The following is a 21,063-nucleotide window of genomic DNA, read 5'->3' as shown; positions in this document are numbered from 1 at the left end:
TTTTTAAAAAAAAATTGCAACCTGATGAATAGATGTGGGGAAGTGAATTTGGGATTGGGGAAACAAGAAGCAAAGAAACTGAAATCATTCATACCTACTCAGGACACACCACAGCAAAGACTCTACCACCACTCACCTTAAGAAGCAGTCTTACGCAGAGTTAGGTCCATCTAGCTGCAGAATGGAGGAACGATGGCCCTCCAAATGCTGTTGACTACAACAACTATCAGCCTTAGTTAGCAAGACCAATGATCAGAATTTTTTACTTTATATGCTGCTTAGTTACAACTGACTCCAAGCGGAATGATGGGAGATGTTCTTCAGAAAATCCAGAGGGTGACAGGTTCCTCATCCAGATCATTAGTGCCACACTGACTGGCAGCACCTCTCTACGGTTTTAAACAGAGGTGTTCCCCAGCCCTATCTGGAGATGCCAGGTGTTTCATCCGACTTTTTGCATGCAAAAACATGTGCTCTACCCCCAAGCTTTGGCCCTTTGGCAGCTTTAGCAAGGGAAGCCCAGTTTTGATTCCTGGAATCCAATGGGTCCAAGAGAATGCTTCAGATCAATTACTGCAGCTAAAGACTACTACTTCCTGGTTCTATGCAGCCCTTGCATTTACAGGGGCCTTCTGATACAGCTTCAAAAGACTGCCATAGGATAGCCAATCTTATCTGTAGTTTACTACGAGCACAGACCAGAAAAACCTTCACCAAACTATTGGACCCCTGGGAAAAGGGACCGTTCAAGATAAGGGAGAGGATCTGATAAACAAGAGAAAAAGAATCTGTTCCAGACATGAGGAGCCATATGAGAGAAGGTACACAAAGAATAGAAGATGGAGACAAAGTGCAGAGATGGTGGCCGCATTTCTATATAACAGAGGTGAGAGGGAGAAGCGTTAATTGGAAATGAGCAGGAAAAATCTCAGCCTGAGATCCCTGAAAGAGCAATATTTCTCAACCTAAGTGGATGTGGACACAAACAATCACCTGGATAGGAAGGGACCCATGTTAACAGCAGGATATAATGTATTTAAATTTTTTTAAAAAGAAATTGGGAGGACAGACGTGTTCAGGAAGAGAGTGGTATAAAGCTTCAAAATAATTAGAGACTGGAAATTCACGCCCTTCATAGCACAGAGATGCAATTGTAGGGATGTAAGGAAGAGAGTGATGCAGTGAGAAAGAATAATGTGTCTTGCAGAGGATTTCTGGACTAGGAAAGAACAGATGATGCCCCTGTGTCATATGCTGAAATTACTCCAGTGTGTTATTGATCTGTGCTTTTGTATCTTTTGTGGGGAGGAGAACCTAGTGCAAACCTTTCAACCATTGTTTATTACGTGGAAAGATTCCATCCTCCAGGATCAATTTTTTTCTGATTCATTCTACAGTTAAGACGACAAGACTTACCATACTGAGGAGTCACTGAGAAATAAAGCAGGCGGCAAAGATTATATGCTTCAATCCTGACATCCTTCCAAATGCCCTGAGTAGGGAAAGAGGGGCCCCAGTCCCAGCTAAATGAGCACTGCTCCTGGAATTAAACACAAAGGCAAGTTGCTTCATGGAAAGGTTGCTTTCCTATGCAGAAGAAACAAGATTCTAAAGCAGCCTTCCCCAACTTGGCCCTGCCTAGATATTCCTAAAATGTATGTGTTTGTAAAATAGAGTGGCTGCAATCCTGAGCAGAGAGCTCCAACGTTCAGTTGCAGGTTCTACTCATTCCAGAGGTAAGGGCCTCCTAGATGCTATTCCCTGGCCTCATCCCATATCATTGCAGTAATCCTCAGATGTCAAAACTGCATAAGAACAGCAAACGGTCTGTTTCATACCACTGGATCAACACCATGCTGGAAGCTAGGAGAACGGCCAGGTAGAAAAGGCCCATCTCTTTGACCTACGCCCATGTGGTTCCAGCTCCTCAACTTCGAGAAGAGAAAAGAGTGGCTGTGGCTGTGTTTGCCACCAGGCGAATTGCTGTTTCCACCTGCCTTGCCCTACCCTCCAACCCTAGAAGACTCCACAGGTGAGCTACTCCCAGAGGAAGAACTGTAAGGAGACTTTCCAGCCTTTTGGGTTGGCACGTAAAAGACTGGGAGGGGGGGAATGTTCAATACTGATGCAATCTGCTTTGGGGCTATTTTTTGACTTGACGTTACTGGATACTTTTACTTGACCTGTTGGTTAAATGAACACTTGTGGGGGTTTTTAGCATTACGTTGCAGCAATATAGTATTTTTTTATGTACCGATATTGTATATGCATCATTACTGTGTTTAGACTTTTTAAAGAGCTGGGTTCTAATCCTCACTGTCATGAAGTTTGCTGTGTGTCCTTTGGCCAGTCACTGTCTCTCAGCCTAGCCTATTTTACAGGGTCGTTGTGAGGACAAAATGGGCAGGGGCAGAAGAACCATATATGCTATCTTGAGCTCCTTGGAGGGAAAGTGGTAAGCACATGAAAATAATATGAATATGAATATGAATAATAACAATAACAACAAATAAAAATTAAATAGATGCAGTATATAAATAAATTGATGATGACTGTGGCAGAATGAGCTGAAGCCATGGAAAGCAGTTTCTGTATGGCTGGGTAATGCATCAGGTTATCACAGAGTCAGTCCCACATACACCAGCAGCTTTGAGTAAAATGATATGCAAGCTATGTGGATAGCGTACAACTGAGCTATGAAAGTTAGCTTTGGTTCATGTTAAGATTTCCAGGGTGGTGTCTAGGGCAAAACAAGTTGTTGACCACAGCTTGAAGACATGTCTTGACTTGACCTCAGAACTCCCCACCCTGGAAATGTACATACAATAGATCTCGTTAAAGTTTTGCATAGTGACCTACAGATCTAAATTTGTAATCCTAATAACTGGCAGCTGAGCCTTACTAATTTTGGCAACCCACACTGCACTCGCCTAGCTCCTTCTCTGTATCCCAGGGAATCGGCTTGCCTGCCAACGTATCAAGTTACAAGTAGTGTAAACCAGGCAATGCACCTATTTCTAGGTTATTAACACTAGCGACATTCATTTCTTAGAAAACAGCCCTCTCAAAATGGAAAGACCTGTTTACTTCACCACTAACACTGATGGGCAGCCATTCTTCAGGTCCAAACAAGCTATTGTTAAAGATGAGACAAGGGCAATCTCAGACCTAATTTACAGGTTTCAGGGTAACTTAAGTTCATGAATTTAAATGGCTCTGCTCTGAGTAAAACTTAGCTGAATACAACCCAGAGACTTAAGACACCTTAAAGACTAACTGTTAAGTCTGCACATGGTGATTCTGGCATGTTCTCCATAGGGAAATTAGGTGATAAAGTCATCGTGTGCAGACTTTACAACTTCAGAAATAAAAAGTGTGAAGCGAGCTTTCAAGTGCCATTAAGAAAAAGTTTCCAGAATAATATATATCTATATCCATCAGATTCCCATGAAGGGCAAGTCCTCCAGTTTTACTCTGACACTCACCAGCTTCTGATGGATATAAGCCATGCATTTGGGGGACCACTAACACAGACTCCAAGGGACGCGGGTGGCGCTGTGGGTTAAACCACAGAGCCTAGGACTTGCCGACCAGAAGGTCAGCGGTTCGAATCCCCACGACGGAGTGAGCTCCCATTGCTCGGTCCCTGCTCCTGCCAACCTAGCAGTTTGAAAGCACCTTCCGGCAGGAAGGTAAACGGCGTTTCCTTGCACTGCTGTGGTTCACCAGAAGCGGCTTAGTCATGCTGGCCACATGACCTGGAAGCTGTACGCCAGCTCCCTCGGCCAATAAAGCGAGATGAGAACCGCAACCCCAGAGTCGGCCATGACTGGACCTAATGGTTGGGGTCCATTTACCTTTTACACAGACTCCCCCAGAAATCTCATTGATAGGGCAGTAACCACCCTGGAATCTTTTTGGTGAAGAGCAGTTAAAAATATTTTTAAAAGAAAAGTAAAATAAATAGAGGTGGTAATTTGTGAATGGGAGGGAGATAACACGGCTCACAGCTCTTTTTTGTCGTCGAAATACACTGCAGACGTCTGATCACCCTGGAGACCAAGAGATGTGACGATAGACTGCTCTGCCTCCTTCCTTTTAGCAAATGTTTTGTGCCACTGGGGAAGTGGTAATTCTGTATTGATTTGTTTTGGATGTTGTATGTAATGCCAATAAAAGGTTCTACGAGGCTCACAGCTCAACCCCACAACTGAACAGGCCAGGACTGCATCATGTGCCAGTATCATGGGCAGGGGTCACCCAACTTGGTCCAATGATGTCATAGCAGGATGCTATTGAACACTGCCTCCCCAAAAGCACTCAGCTGAAATACTGACACAGTGCAGCCACAACACGCCTCCTTTCTTTTTCAACTTTGCTCCCCTACTCCGGGGTACAACCATAGCCAAGTGATAGAGCATCTCCTTTGCATAGCAGCACGTCCCAGGTTCAATCCCCAACATCTCCAGATGGGGCTGGATATGCCCCATCTGAAACCTTGGAGAGGCGCTGCCAGTCCGTGCAGATGATACTGATCTATATGGACCCATGGACTCACTCGGGATGAGGCAGCTTCCTATGTTGCTTTGCCCCCTTTCAAGCGGAGAAAGCTGACCAGAATAGAGCTGGAATATTATTTTAACACTGGCAGCATGGCAGCATTCTGCACTGCATCCGAAGACCACAGGCTATCCTAGCAGGTGCTAGAGGAGACCACATGACACATATGTTCTCCCATATCTTGCCACCGCTGCTGCTCATCCCCTGGTATCTGCTGTCTGAGGTAGTCATCTCATTCTACCTAATGGCAAAACCGGTCCTGATGCTACCACCGAGCTATGGCCACTCCTGCATGTGTGTTGACCCACGTTCCTTGCAAAAGGGATGTGTAGTTGCTGTTGTCCTCCTGTGTTGTTTGTGGGCTTCCCGTGGACATCTGGTTGGCCACTGTGAGACTAGATGGGCCACTGGCCTGATCCAGCAAACTCTTCTTACATTCTTATGATAAAAGTGTGATCTGGGGAGGGGACCACGAAGAAGAAACCTCCCAGAGGAAACATCTCAATCCATATTCCAGCATGATGGCAAATTTCCTTCAAGGATCCAACTCTCTTTTTTAAAAAAAGTTCTTGTCATAAACATGTACACAGCCCAGCACTATGCCAAAGCCACTCTCCCAGCATCTTCTGCTCTAAAAATAGGACTACAGCTGTTACAAGTTGTTTTTCAGCCCCGCACCAATTTCTAACCAACCCAAGAGAGATACAACATTCTAGATTAGAGCAGAACGATGACCCCCACCATGTTTTAACTAACTGCTGTTACAGAAACAGCTCCTTTTTCGCAGCCTACTTAAAGATCCAATTCGGGCATGGGCAACCTTTTCTTGTGATTGTTGAGGGCTGAATTATTCTGCCACATCCCTTCTCCCATTTCCCCCCTCATGAGATGAGGCCGAGGGCTGCCAGTTGCCCACCTCTGATCTAATTTAATAGCAGCATTTATATTGTATGGGGAACCTTTGCCCCAGCTGATGTTGCTGAACTACAACTCCCATGGGCCATGCTTGCTAGGGCTGATGGGAGTTGTAGTTCAGCAACACAGGTTCCCCACACCTGATTTATATAATAAGGTTACATTCACAACCAAGTTTCTTTCCATCTTATTTGTGATTACAGTGTTCCCTTCCCCTGACTAACAGGGTTCATCATTGCCAAAGGAGAAGATACCATATAAGGGATGTTATATCTCAACTGTAACAGCTTAAATAACATCACAGTCAAAATAGCAGATGTTCCTTCTTAACGCAAAAGCTGTGGTCCTAAAACACTTGCTACTGAACAGGGCTGGACTTAAACATGCATAGGATTGCTCTGTCCAATCACCTCAGAGCGGAAAACACAACAGTAATTTGTATTAAATTCCTGGCTCCCATTATTGCGGTGCTTAAAAGCTTTCTGCTGATGTGTCCAAACAGACCCAGCTCCCCTTCACAACAGCTTAATGAGACGCGGCTTCTTATTAGGTAATGCTTCCCAGAGCTGTCAGAGCTGCACAATGTAAGTAGCTTGGCGCATGAGAAACAGCAAATGCGCAGAAAGCTGCTTGGCTAAGATGCCTCATAACCCTGCCAGCATATTCCAGCGCTTCTCAGAGCTAACTCTGGTCTCTCCCGCTTTGCTAAATACCCTGGATGGATGCAGCCACAGGGAACAATTGTAGCTGGAACTTCTCCTGTGAAGCTGGCAACATGGTGCCAGGTCCAGCGTGGTCCAGGGGTTACTAGATTCCTGCTCCCTTCAGCCCAGTCATCATGGCCAATGGTCAGGGATGAGGGAACCTGTCAACCAGCGACATCTGTCCTCCAGCAACCATGTTGGCTTCTCCTGCACCTAGATCCTTCTTGCTCAGAAACATCTATTCCAAGGAGTATTGCCTGGGACAAGTTTCCAAAGGGTGGGGTCTCACCTATTTATAACAATTTACTTGTTCTCTAGCTATTAGTCTGTTTGCTACCACTCTTGAATAAAAACAGCTTTTTAAAGTTTATACATACAGTCGTACCTTGGATCCTGAATGCCTTGGTATTCAAACGTTTTGGCTCCTGAATGCCGCAAACCCAGAAGTGAGTGTCCCGGTTTGCAAACGTTCTTTGGAACCCGAGCATCCGACAGGGCTTCCGCAGCTTCTGATTGGCTGCAGGAGCTTCCTGCAGCCAATCAGAAGCCGCGCTTTGGTTTCCAAATGTCTTGGAAGTAGAACGGACTACCAGAATGGATTCCGTTCAACTTCCAAGGTACGGCTGTATAAATATTTCTCAATAAAATTAATCAGGCTGCTTCCTGTTTTATATTGGTATCAATACATTACATTGCATTTTAAAATATTACAAAATTCCTCTACTCAGCAATGTGATTGTCTACACACAGAAATATACATACACACACCCCATACGTGAGAAATATATATATATTTAAGGGGGTGGTCCAATTACCTAACAAGGCCCATGTTTCAAGATTCCCTTGATTATATCACCATAATTTCTAACTGGACTCTTGACGTTTCATGCACATAGTTATTTACCTTTCTGATGAAGTTAACGTGACATTGTCCTTTCTGTACAGGTGGAGGGCATTCCGGAGGCACCCTGTATGCTTGGTGATTTTTACTCTGCTCTGCAGCATACCAAACAGCCGAGATAAAATTAACATGAATTGCATTGACCTCCTTGATCACATCGGTAATATCAAAGCTCTGAAGCAGGGAAAGATGGGGAAAATATGCATTATAGACTCTGCACATTTAAGAATCTGAAACGCAGCATCCTTGAGGCATTGATTCAGTCACCCTGGGCTCTGGCTCAAACATAGCTTTCTTCACTTACAGGAGCAGTCTACCTGAGTGAGCAATGTAATAAATTTATGAAGTGAGTCCTCAGGAATCACCGCTATGGTCATTTCTGCAAAACTTTAAAGCTCTAAATTGTACTTCAGAGACTGTGGAAGTTCCAACAGCTGCGGAGATCCCTGAGACTGCAGGTTATGGGGAGTGTTGCTCACACAACTACAGTAGTCCTCTGAACAAAGAAAGCAAGTGAAGGTATGATCAGAGCCAACCTTACCCTACTTAAACCATACATTTACAACTTGCAGCCAACCACCAAGCCAACCTCAGCCCCACCAGCCATGCATGGAGGCTTGCTCGGAAACCAATACACCACCTGAAACTGCAATAACAGACCAGTTGCCTGGAGGCCACAACACAAGGCTAGTGTGCTGCATTAAGCTATTGGGTCTCAAGTTGTGCTGACCTGGTTTTACTTAGCAGCGCATTGTGCAATGACACGCAATGGCTTTGTACACTATGACCTTGTAAGCCAAACTATAACTTAGTTTGACTTGCACGAACATGCTGGCTCCAAGAGAAGACCTTGCACCCAATTTGCTCTTTCCTGGCCCTTTTAGAACAATGTGGCACAGAAGCTAAGCTAAGCCAAGCCAAAGTTTGGCTCAGCATGTCATCCGAATCCTCCATAACCACAATCTGCAACTCTGGCTTAGCTGTCGCACTATGTTAAAAAGACAAGGAAGGAGCAAAATGGGTATGAGCTCATCTCCAAGTCTCAGCAAAGTTTGGCCACTGTGAGACCTGGTTATCCCCATCAGACAGCACTGAAGAGAGCAGGGAGGTCTTGCTATGCATTTTGATTACTTATGTACATTTTTAATGACGTATGTAATCTATGCTCTTTCTGTGTCAAGTACTCATGTATGTTCTGCCTTCATCAAAAGCCTTAAATGCTTCCAAGTATAAACTCTATTCCTTTTCTTCATATGCTGCCTCTGCACTTCTACAATATTGTCCTCAAATGTATACTAGTCCTGAATGTAAGTAGTATGATCAGTCATGAACAATGTGAATGAAGAATGATTGTTTAGCTTAGAAAAGAACACTCTGCTACTATACATATATATGCTGGAAGGCACCCAGGGTGGCTGGGGCAACCCAGTCCGATGGGTGGAGTACAAATAATAAATTATTATTGTAACAGGCAATGTCGGCTTCACTGCAAAGTTTGGTATTTCAACAGTGGGAAACAAGCGTAGCCGAACGCTGTGTGAGTGAAGTTTTACTTGCACAATGGGATTTCTCCTTCCTCCCATGAAACCCCAAAATCTCCTTTGGAGAGCACCCAAACCCTCTGGGTCAGATGTTCAGGGTGTACAGTAGGCTTGGGATAAGGGAGAGAAGAAGAGGAAAGGGAAATCCCATTGCACAAATGAAACAGCAGCACCAGATACAGCCCATACTTTTTTAAAAAGAAAAAAGGTACTACCAGATTTCAGGTGACTATGCAGGATTGCCTAGATGCTGCCAAGGCTTAAAGACAGTTGAAACTGGGAGAAATCAAATCACTTTGCCCAAACACGTAATATATAAATTGGAGAATACTCACGTATCTGTTGAACATGTTGTCCGTCCTCCCAACAATGACATTATTGACCACAATCTGTGCTACTGTATCCACCCCATCAAAAACCAAACTCACTTTTTGCCATGTCCTACAAAAAGAGAACAGAACACACATTAGGGAACCCACTGGTACAGATGACCCATGGCTGAAAAAATCCAAAGTCATCATTAGGAACATGCATGTCCTGCCTCATTCCTACAAATTCTGTCTAACCTTCCCTTGTCTTTCCTTCAGCATTGACTTGTTAACCATGATTGATACAGTGGTACCTCGGGTTACAGACACTTCAAGTTACAGACTCTGCTAACCCAGAAATAGTACCTCGGGTTAAGAACTTTACCTCAGGATGAGAACAGAAATCGCACGCCAGCAGCGTGGCAGCAGCAGGAGGCCCCATTAGCTAAAGTGGTACCTCAGGTTAAGAACAGTTTCAGGTTAAGAACAGACCTCCGCACTGAATTAAGTTCTTAACCCAAGGTACCACTGTGCTCAACAAAATTTCCAGCTAGATCACAAATTGGAAACCTAGATTTGAAATGAGTTTGCAAATAACGAGAACCCTGTGGTTAGTATAAAGTGCAGCAAACCTACAGCTAAACCCTGGATGTGTCAAGGAAAAGGATCACACTAGAAAAAGGAGAGAAACTGAGAAGGGATCCAGCCTAACATGCACACAGACCTAGACCTACAAAACCCACATTGACAAATGATTTGAGCAACATCCATTTCTAGTCTGCTCCAGGGACTAACTCCCAGGTAAGTGTGCTTACAAGTACAGCCTAAATCTTTGTATCATAACTTATGCCATTCTCATACCTGATATCAAAGGGAGTTTTGAAATCTCTGCTGTATGTCCAGTTATCCAAGGATATCCATGCGTAGGCCAGGTCATTAAATCTGTAATAAGGATCCTATTGATGGACCACACAAAATAATTTTTAAAAAGCTGATTGTTAAAAGGTACCATTGCAATATATATATATATGGACACACTACTATCAAGGGTATTAGGGTTTGAAACATGCAGGGAGGGGACCCTGAACCTCTTTGCTGAGCATCTAAGTGAAGCCACTAGATCTCAAGCCAGAATGCTCTTTTCCTGGTTTTCCAACAGGGAATCCTCTGCTGTTCAGCAATACCAAACTTTGCAATGAAACTAACATCTATAATGTAGGCAGATTATTACCTATAAACTTTATCAGGCTTGTACATAGCTTGTTGATTCATTCCCATGAAATGGTCCTGGACATTTGCAGAATGTCTACCATTCATTCATATTTTTCCCTCTTCCTCTTTCTTTTCATTTTTCCACTCCAACCTCACCACAGTATTCTCTCCATCTAAGCCAACTCACAAAAGCAAATATTAAATAAAGAAGAGTTCATCTCCCTTATCAAAGCTGAAAGCTGCATTAATAAGGAAAGAGTTGGGAAATACACACTCGGGTGAATCCCAACATTTTAATCCTCATTATGCCAGCATTAGAACTCTGGAGCCTTTTGAAGGCAAACAAGTACAATTTTTGCCTGAAAACAATTAATGAAGATAGCCTGAGTTTTGAAAAAAGAGGAAGGGGAAGAAAACCTTTAGCCAACCCACGTATGTGAGAGAGTGATACATATTTTAGTGAGCCTGTGCTAAATATAACCTCTTTACCGGAATATTTAGCACTACTGTAGGAACTAAGGAGGCAGAAATCATTCTCTTCAGTATGTGTGTTTGTGTACGGGTGTGTATTAGGGATATTTTCAGAATGACTCCACTGTCGTCTGCATAGCAGGTTAATATTTAATTGTATCTACAGCTACTTAATTCCTCCCAGACAATTCACAGGGGAATGAGGATTATATATACTAATCTTTGGGTTTGTTTTTTTGAAGGCTAAAAGGCAGAGAAAGCTTTTAGAGTGTTCATTCCCCAAACCTTTTGCCAACCAGAGAGGATCACTAGTGTGCTATAAGAAACAAATTAAAATACCCACTTTGAAGACAACCGCTGAAAAGCAGGCTGTAGTTTTGCCAAAGGGGAAAATATATGAAAGGCTCTTATGAAATTTGGGGCCTGCCTCTTTCAAAACAGCCTGTAGTAGGGCAGGTAATTCCTTCTGTCTATATCAGGAGTGATTGTGTCATCCTGCCTTCATCTCTGCAAGAGCAACTGGCTGCTCTGGGTATGCATCTTCCTACTATTTCCCTCATATTTAATCCAGAAAAGCAGTAACTCACATATGCACAATGCCATTTTAAAATCATAGAATCATAGAATCATAGAATCATAGAGTTGGAAGAGACCACAAGGGCCATCGAGTCCAACCCCCTGCCAAGCAGGAAACTCCATCAGAGCACTCCTGACATATGGTTGTCAAGCCTCTGCTTAAAGACCTCCAAAGAAGGAGACTCCACCACACTCCTTGGCAGCAAATTCCACTGTCAAACAGCTCTTACTGTCAGGAAGTTCTTCCTAATGTTTAGGTGGAATCTTTTTTCTTGTAGTTTGGAACCATTGCTCCGTGTCCGCTTCTCTGGAGCAGCAGAAAACAACCTTTCTCCCTCCTCTATGTGACATCCTTTTATATATTTGAACATGGCTATCATATCACCCCTTAACCTCCTCTTCTCCAGGCTAAACATGCCCAGCTCCCTTAGCCGTTCTTCATAAGGCATCGTTTCCAGGCCTTTGACCATTTTGGTTGCCCTCCTCTGGACACGTTCCAGTTTGTCAGTGTCCTTCTTGAACTGTGGTGCCCAGAACTGGACACAGTACTCCAGGTGAGGTCTGACCAGAGCAGAATACAGTGGCACTATTACTTCCCTTGATCTAGATGCAATACTCCTATTGATGCAGCCCAGAATTGCATTGGCTTTTTTAGCTGCCACGTCACACTGTTGGCTCATGTCAAGTTTGTGGTCAACCAAGACTCCTAGATCCTTTTCACATGTACTGCTCTCAAACCAGGTGTCACCCATCTTGTATTTGTGCCTCTCATTTTTTTTGCCCAAGTGCAATACTTTACATTTCTCCCTATTAAAATTCATCTTGTTTGTTTTGGCCCAGTTCTCTAATCTGTCAAGGTCGTTTTGAAGTGTGATCCTGTCCTCTGGGGTGTTAGCCACCCCTCCCAGTTTGGTGTCATCTGCAAATTTGATCAGGATGCCCTTGAGTCCATCATCCAAGTCGTTGATAAAGATGTTGAATAAGACTGGGCCCAAGACAGAACCCTGTGGCACCCCACTAGTCACTCTTCTCCAGGATGAAGAGGAACCATTGATGAGCACCCTTTGGGTTTGGTCAGTCAGCCAGTTACAAATCCACTGAGTGGTAGCATAGTCAAGACCGCATTTTACCAGCTTCTTTACAAGAATATCATGGGGCACCTTGTCAAATGCCTTGCTGAAATCAAGGTAGGCTACATCCACTGCGTTCCCTTCATCTACCAGGCTTGTAATTCTGTCAAAAAACGAGATCAGGTTAGTCTGACACGACTTATTTTTCAGAAATCCATGCTGACTATTGGTGATCACAGTATTCCTTTCTAGGTGCTCACAAACTGTTTGCTTAATGATCTGCTCCAGAATCTTCCCTGGTATTGATGTCAGACTGACTGGGCGGTAATTATTTGGGTCCTCTCTTTTCCCCTTTTTGAAAATAGGGACAACATTTCCCCTCCTCCAGTCTGCCGGGACTTCACCTGTTCTCCAGGAATTCTCAAAGATGACTGCCAGTGGTTCTGAGATCACATCTGCCAGTTCTTTTAATACTCTTGGATGCAGTTCATCTGGCCCTGGAGACTTGAATACATCTAAACTAGCTAAGTATTCTTGTACTATCTCCTTAGTTATTCTGGGCTGTGTTTCCTCGGCTGAATCATTTGCTCCAAATTCTTCAGGTCGGGCATTGTTTTCTTTATCGGAGAAGACTGAGGCAAAGAAGGCATTGAGGAGTTCAGCCCTTTCTGTGTCCCCTGTTTGCATTTCACCATCTTCTCCTCTGAGTGACCCCACTGTTTCTTTGTTCTTCCTTTTGCTACGAACATACCCATAAAAGCCTTTTTTGTTGCTTTTAACCTCTCTAGCAAGCCTGAGTTCATTCTGTGCTTTAGCTTTTCTGACTTTGTGTCTACACGTGCTGGCTATTTGTTTGAATTCCTCTTTGGTGGTTTCCCCCCTTTTCCATTTTTTGTACACATCCTTTTTTAATCTTAACTCAGTTAAAAGTTCTTTAGATAGCCACCCTGGCTTCTTTAGGCACCTTCCATGAAATCACAAGAGCCGAGAAGCCAGTAGGAACAGAATGCACATCTAGTCTAAAGCTCAAATCACAAAGTGCAGCAAAAACCCAGCCAGTCCCAGATAAGCATGGATGGTGCAAGCAGAGATCAGGTATACCACACTAATAATAATGTGGGCTGGATCCTTCCTCCCCAACCCCAATGTGCCAGCTTTGATGGATAGGCCAGGCTGCTCACCTGTCGGCTATCTGATGTCATCACATGTGGTCCTTTGAAAAGGCAGCTTGAGAGCTATCCCCCTCTTTTAATACAGTGGTATCTCTGGATGCGAACGGGATCCGTTCCGGAGCCCCATTCGCATCCTGAAGCAAATGCAACACGCGCCTGAGGGTCGTGATTCAGCACTTCCGTGCATGCGCGTGATGTCATTTTGAGCGTCTGCGCATGTACGAGCGGCGAATCCCGGAAGTAACGCGCTCCATTACTTCTGGGTCACCGCGGAGCGTAACCTGAAAACGCTCAACCTGAAACACATTTAACCCGAGGTATGACTGTATCTGAAGGACTATTGCATTTTTATATTTTGTTGGAAGCTACCCAGAGTAGCTGGGGAAAGCCAGCCAGATGGGCAGGGTATAAATAAGTTGTAGTTGTAGTTGTAGTTGTAGTTGTTGTTTGCTTGCAAACAGACCTCAGAGTAATGGCTCTCAGCACCCCTTAGCTGCACTAGGGAGTTCCTGATGGGGCACTCCCAGGGGCAACTGATCCCAATGGGGATCCCTGTCAGCCCCAATCAGCTGAACGGGACTGAGGGGGAGCTCCATTTGCCAAGGAACAACCAAGAGTGCACTCTTTTGAAGCCATGTCTCTACCCAGCATCCCATATTGACGTCAGGGATGGGGAAGGTGGGCATGGACTGGGGGAAATGGCCTCATGGGCCAACTTAGGACTCTTGCTGGGCCTATTTAGGCCTGTGAGCTAAAGGCTGCCCACTGCTGGGTTAAGTAACCGCATTAAGATTGCTTACTACCACATTCATAAATCGGGATAAGTACCTAAACTCTTTGTCTCGCCAACACATTACTGTGCCGCATCAAGTAAAAGAACCGAGTGCCTGTCTTGAGATCGGTGCCAACAGAGATACCACTGAGCCCAGAGCAATTCTCATGTTACCACATACCGTCAGTTGCTGTGAGGTAAAATTTGTCGTGCTCTGGTTTGATGCCAGATCCCCCAGAGAAAGAGCTAAGGCTGGAGCCTCATGGATAGATCCAAGTGAGCAAGTTGTTCCAGAAGAAGAATGAGATCTTTTAAGACATAGGTATATTTCCCAGAGCCTCTGGGACCAATATCAAATGTTTACCTTTAACATGCCTATACCGTCAAAATGTAACAGGAAAAAGAGTGCTGGGGTTAGGGCTGTTACACAGCAAATGAATGTTAGTTGATTAATCAATTAGAAGGACATACATTTGCAGATGAACTGAAAAACCACAATGGGTTGTACTCAATGAAGTCTACTACCACTGGAATGAATGAATCTAAGTTAGTCATCGTGTCAATTAATTCCCATGGGTATACTCTGAGCAGGACTAGTGTTGAATGCTACCCATAGGTTCTGAAGCAAAAAGCACATTGTCATTGCTTTCGGATGATGCAAACATTTCTTTCAGAAAGTACCATCTACAGAGGACAGAATGCCTCTTTGAATGACAAGTGCCGGCCATGGTTTTTGTAAGAAATAATTTTTGTTAAATTATTTTCCTGATAATGAAACTTTAGTGTTAAGGTAATCCAGTCCAAGTTATGTGTTCCAGAGAGGACTTCAGATTTTCTCATGCCTAACGTGTTGAAAAGGGTGCCTCTCATATAGTTTTATTTTAGTCATTTATATTGAATTCTCTGCATTCCTGCTTTTATTTATTTTTAATATTCCTTTATATTCCTCCTTTTCTGTTGCATTGTTGTTTTCCTTAATATTGTTTACTGATTTATGCTATAGGACACTTAAAGAGATTTTCAAATATTAAGCAGCCTATAAATGCTTTCAATTACAGTGGTACCTCGGGATAAGTACTTAATTCGTTCCGGAGGTCCATTCTTAACCTGAAACTGTTCTTAACCTGAAGCACCACTTTAGCTAATGGGGCCTCCTGCTGCCACCGCGCCGCCGGAACACGATTTCTGTTCTTATCCTGAAGCAAAGTTCTTAACCCAAGGTACTATTTCTGGGTTAGCGGAGTCTGTAACCTGAAGCGTATGTAACCTGAAGCGTATGTAACCCGAGGTACTAATAATAATAATAATAATAATAATAATAATAATAATAATAATAATTTATTATTTATACCCCGTCCATCTGGCTGGGCCTCCCCAGCCACTCTGGGCGGCTTACATAGAAAGCAAAAATACAGTAAAATATCACACGTTAAAAACTTTCCTGAACAGGGCTGCCTTAAGATGTCTTCTGAATGCCAAGAAAGGACAGTACTTTTTTTATGTACGCTACCACAGCAGCAAGGATACTCCTAGCAAAGTATTGGAAGACGCAAGAATTACCCACACTGGAAGAATGGCAGACGAAAGTGATCGACTTTATGGGATTGGCAGAAATGACCGGCAGAATCCGTGACCAAGAGAAAGAGACGGTGGAGGAAGATTGGAAGAAATTTAAAGTTTATCTTAAGAACTGTTGTAAAATTGATGAGTGCTAAAATGTTAAGGGGAAGGAAGATGCAGAATTGCAACTGAAATTGTTTGATGAATTAAGATGAAACTGAGAAAAAATAAGTTATAAATATAATTGGACCAAGGGGTTGCTGAAAAACGGTAAAATAAGGAAGCAGAGAGGGTGAGGTATGGGGAAGTCCATGAAAGAAGGTTTATGAAAAGGAGGATATGAATATATACATGTTTGTATGTGTTTGTTTGTTTTGTTTGTTTTAAAATGAAAAATCAATAAAAATTTAAAAAAAAAAGATGTCTTCTGAATGTCAGGTAGTTGTTTATTGCTTTGACATCTGCTGGAAGGGTGTTCCACAGGGCGGGCGCCACTACCGAGAAGGCCCTCTGCCTGGTTCCCTGTAGCTTTGCTTCTCACAATGAGGGAACCGCCAGAAGGCCCTCGGCACTGGACCTCAGCGTCCGGGCAGAATGATGGGGGTGGAGACGCTCCTTCAGGTATACTGGACCGAGGCCGTTTAGGGCTTTGAAGGTCAGCACCAACACTTTGAATTGTGCTCAGAAACGTACTGGGAGCCAATGTAGGTCTTTCAAGACCGGTGTTATATGGTCTCGGCGGCCGCCCCCAGTCACCAGTCTAGCTGCCGCATTCTGGATTAGTTGTAGTTTCCGAGTCACCTTCAAAGGTAGCCCCACGTAGAGTGCATTGCAGTAGTCCAAGCGGGAGATAACCAGAGCATGCACCACTCTGGCGAGACAGTCCGCAGGCAGATAGGGTCTCAGCCTACGTACCAGATGGAGCTGGTAAACAGCTGCCCTGGACACAGATTTGACCTGTGCCTCCATGGACAGCTGTGAGTCCAAAATGACTCTCAGGCTGCGCACCTGGTCCTTCAGGGGCACAGTTACCCCACTCAGGACCAGGGAATCCTCCACACCTGCCCGCCTCCTGTCCCCCAAAAACAGTACTTCTGTCTTGTCAGGATTCAACCTCAATCTGTTAGCCGCCATCCATCCTCCAACCGCCTCCAGACACTCACACAGGTACCACTGTAATTAATAAAAATAATAATACAATTTGTTCTAAGTAAAGTGGTTTGATTGCCACACAGCATGTAAAGATTACATCTTACAATTGTCTCGTTTCAAAAGAAAACCCCACTGTCGGGTTCACTGCAGAACCCTTTTCAGTCAACAAGAAAGGCTTCCATTTTAAGTAGCCCCTCCTTGGAGCCCTATCTCCCCTTGAGAGGCACAGTGGGGCTTTTTTTGAGGCTGTTCAGCCTCCCTGCCTAACAGCTGGTGCACAGAGTAGCGCAGCAGCTCCTCTGTCTCACAAGGAGATCCTTCCCAGAGCCCAAAGATGTCGTCCATGTCCTCTGGGGAGGGACTCCTCATGAGCCACCAACCATTTCCAGGTTCCTGGCAGCCTGCATTCACACGGCCACGTACAAGTGGGGAGCTTCCTCATCCCAAAGCTCAAACCATGATGGGTGACTTCCATGCTTAGGCTTTTGTTTCAGAAAGCACACCCAACTTATCTTGAGGGAAGGTATTATCGGTCAGAGCAGGGGTAGAAAATCTGCTTTGCATGCGGGAAGTCTTGGGTTCCATACCTGGCAACTCCAGTTTCAGCTGAGAGACAACCAGGGGTGGAATCTTGGCAGTCCGTGCATCAACAATACAGTAGTACCTCAGGTTACATACGCTTCAGGTTACAGACTCCACTAACCCAGAAATATTACCTCAGGTTAAGAACTTTGCTTCAGGATGGGAACAGAAATTGTGCTCCGGCGGCACGGCGGCAGCGGGAAGCCCCATTAGCTAAAGTGGTGCTTCAAGTTAATAACAGTTTCAGGTTAAGAACCGTCCTCCAGAACGAATTAAGTACTTAACCCAAGGTACCACTGTACTGAGCTAGCAGGACCAATTGTCTGACTCAGGATCAGGCAGTTTCCTGTGTTCTTGTGCTATGTCCCGAGCAGAGGAAGTTTAGTGTTTCGACTACGATGTTTCATGAGAGCCATCACCCCACGGAAGAACGCAAAGCATCATCTTTGCTTTCTCCCTAACAAACCACAACATACCAGAAGTGACAAAGCAGTTGCAGCAGCACACTGCTCCTTCACAACAAACCTTCATGAGTTAGATATTTTAGCTGTAATTGTAGTATTTAGCTTATTTTTTTAGTTGCTGGGTTTTTTGTTTGGTTGGTTTCAGTTGCTGTATTGTTAATAGTGTTTCATAGATTGCAATAGTCTTACTGATGATTTGTTAATTACTTTATATGATCCATGCTGTATCTGCAATGTTCTGTTCTATCATGTTATTGTTCTTTATTGTTTGTAAGCTGCTTTGAGATTCATTTACCGTATTTTTCGCACCATAGGACGCACTGGACAATAGGACGCACCTTGTTTTAGAGGGAGGAGAACAAGAAAAAAAATTCTCCCCCTCTCTGCCCAGCGCCCCTTCAGCGAAGCGGCAGGAGGCGCTGCGCAGAGAGGGGGAGAATTTCCCCCCTCTTGTTTTCCCGCTCTAAAACAAGGTGCCGTTTAAGGTGTGTTCAGGCAGCTACCTTGGAAGCCTGGAGAGCGAGAGGGGTCGGTGTGCACCGCCCCCTCTCGCTCTCCAGGCTTCAGGTTCCTTTCGACCTGCTCTTTGGGGCTGGCGGGGGAAGCCCACCACCAGCCCCAAAGAGCAGGTCAGGGAGCAGCGGAAAGGCGCAGCGGAGAGGCTGCTGCCATAGTCGCACGTCACCTCTCCAGCTGGGAGAGGGTCGCGGGGCTATGGCTCCTGCAGGGCTCCCTGCGTTGCGGATGTCTGCCCGGCGCAAGGGGCGCTCTGCTTCAGGGCGCCCTTCGCGCTGGGTGGCAGGCTGCTATCCGCAGCATGGGGAGCCCTGCGGGGAACTCCCACAGGGCTGCCTAGGCTGCGGGTGTGTTCCCGAAGCGTCGGGCGCTCTGATTTCAGCGCGCCCGGTGCTCCGGGAAGCAAGCTGCTATCCTCTATAGAGGCTCCTTCCATAGCCGCGCGTCACCTCTCCAGCCGGGAGAGGGTAGCGGGGCTATGGCGTCTTCGCTCCATAGGACGCACACACATTTCCCCTTCATTTTTGAAGGGGAAAAAGTGTGTCCTATAGAGCGAAAAATACGGTAAATGAAAAGCGGCACAGAAAAAGAGGAGAGCAAAATCAATTCAAAATCAAAGTCTGGTTTATTGTCAAGTACCAACACAGGAAGCCTGCCTTATATTGAATCAGACAAATAGTCCATAGAGCTCAGTATTCTGTATGGTGACTTGGCCACAACTTTCAGAGATTTTGGACAGGATCTCTCCCAGCCCTACCTGGAGATGGCAGGAATCGAACCTGGGACCTCCTGTATACAAAGCAGATGCTCTGCCACTGAGCTATAACCCCCTCCCTGGCCAATGAAGTAACAGTTGTGTAGTAAGATTTCAAGCTACCACATCCTGAAAGAAAGCTAGAAAACAACACAGTTCAAAAAGGCATTTTAATGCTCTATTACCTTGAAGGTTTTGTCCTAATAAATCCTTTTGCTTTCTGACCAGTCAGCTTCCAGCTCAAGAGAACAAACTTGGCTGCCTTTATATCCAAGTGTATACAGTGGTACCTCAGGTTAGATACGCTTCAGGTTACAGACTCCACTAACCCAGAAATAGTACCTCGGGTTAAGAGCTTTGCTTCAGGATGAGAACAGAAATTGCATGGTGGCAGCGTATTTAGCCCTATTAGCTAAAGTGGTACCTCAGGTTAAGAACAGTTTCAGGTTAAGAACAGACCTCCATAACGAATTAAGTTCTTAACCCAAGGTACTACTGTACAGAGTAAGAAAAAAAATTAACCAGTAGATATAACTGGAAAATGGTTTTCATATATCATAGCATGCGAGAAATTGGGGGGGGGGGAGATTCAATTCTGCGGGGGGGACGGGACATTCCAGTTCAGTCACTAGTGTGGAAAACTTTACACGTGCCAAAAATTTGAGGAATATTGCTCTCATTAATTTTTTATTTTTTTTTAGTGGAGATGATTGCAGAGTAATCAGCACAAGATCTGTGACTTGTGCTGCTTCCTGTTATTGTGTTGCTTCTTAGTACAACCTACAGCAGGGCTGGGAAATTTCTGGCCCTCCAGATGTTGTTGCGCTCCAGTTTCCACCATTCCCGGCCAACATGACCAATGGTCAAGGGCTGGTTGGAGCTGCAAACCAGCAACGTCCAGAGGGCTACAGATTCCCCACCTATAGCATGACAAGATGGTGAGGAGCTGGGAAAACACAATGAATTGACTGCACTATAAGAAAGTCAAGGAAAACTTGCCAATTGTCAGGTCTAAGTTTTAACAGTTTGTTTTTCATTATAAAACCTATCTTTTTTTTCCAAATATGCATTTGTTCAGCAGCCAGCATTCTGTTAATGTAAAGGAGGAACTGATGTTTTGTTTAGATCACTTTTTGAGCCACTGTTTTTGTTAACTCAAAACTGACCGTTTCCCCACACTGATATGTATCAGGACTGAGCCATGGGTAGCTCTTAAGTGGGGAGCCAGGGTGTCAGGAACAAGGGATTCATAGAATAATAGAATTTTAGAATATGGCAGGGAACGTGAGGATCATCTATTCCAACCCCCTGCAATGCAGGAATCTTTTACCCAATGCAGGGCTCAGAAACTCTATCCAAGAGTCAACATGCCTCAGGGCCTGGCAAAACTATCCTTCACTGGGAAAAGTCCTAGTCTATATGGTCTCTACAGGAAGACTTTATAGTCTTAAGACAGGTGGTGAACTTGATATCATTATAATACATTTGCCAACATCCCTGGCCATTGACCATGCTGTCGGAGGGTGAAGCATGTTGGGATTCAGCATCTAGAAGGCCACAGCTTCACCATCCCTCTGCGGAGTGCCAAAGGTCTTGCTGCCCAAAAAGATGCTTCAAGTTGTAATCTTGGTGTCTCACCATATAGGACAGCAGTTTTAGCAACACCAGCTCCTGGCACCATGAGCCCAAAACCATTGCTGCCAAGTGCACACCGAGCTCAGAAGAAATTTGTGACTTGTACTCACAGCTTTTAAATGAAGTCTCGGAAGCCAAAGGGAAGCGGAGCAGAATTTCCCATGGTAATACAGGTTTACTGTGCTTTAGAGAAAGTAT

At 44.6% G+C, this 21,063-nt stretch overlaps 1 protein-coding gene across 2 annotated transcripts in view; it reads right to left on the bottom strand.

The window, feature by feature from the left end:
• Positions 1–21,063, bottom strand: part of MANBA (mannosidase beta) — a 60,582-nt gene that overhangs the window by 34,772 nt on the left and 4,747 nt on the right. Inside the window, exons 2-5 of one of the 2 annotated variants that reach the window (XM_081876756.1) lie at positions 9,791–9,885; positions 8,957–9,062; positions 7,084–7,254; positions 1,417–1,540 (exon numbers count right to left, since the gene is read on the bottom strand). In XM_081876756.1, the coding sequence (XP_081732882.1) occupies positions 1,417–1,540; positions 7,084–7,254; positions 8,957–9,062; positions 9,791–9,885 (496 nt within the window). The remainder of the gene's footprint in view (positions 1–1,416; positions 1,541–7,083; positions 7,255–8,956; positions 9,063–9,790; positions 9,886–21,063) is intronic. The other variant, XM_081876757.1, reaches the window with a different exon arrangement.

Source organism: Podarcis erhardii (genome assembly GCF_964252035.2).
Source record: "Podarcis erhardii genome assembly, chromosome: 9".
Lineage (NCBI taxonomy): Eukaryota > Metazoa > Chordata > Lepidosauria > Squamata > Lacertidae > Podarcis > Podarcis erhardii.
The sequence above is the reverse complement of the archived record's forward strand: the minus strand, read 5'-3'. Positions and strand labels throughout refer to the sequence as shown.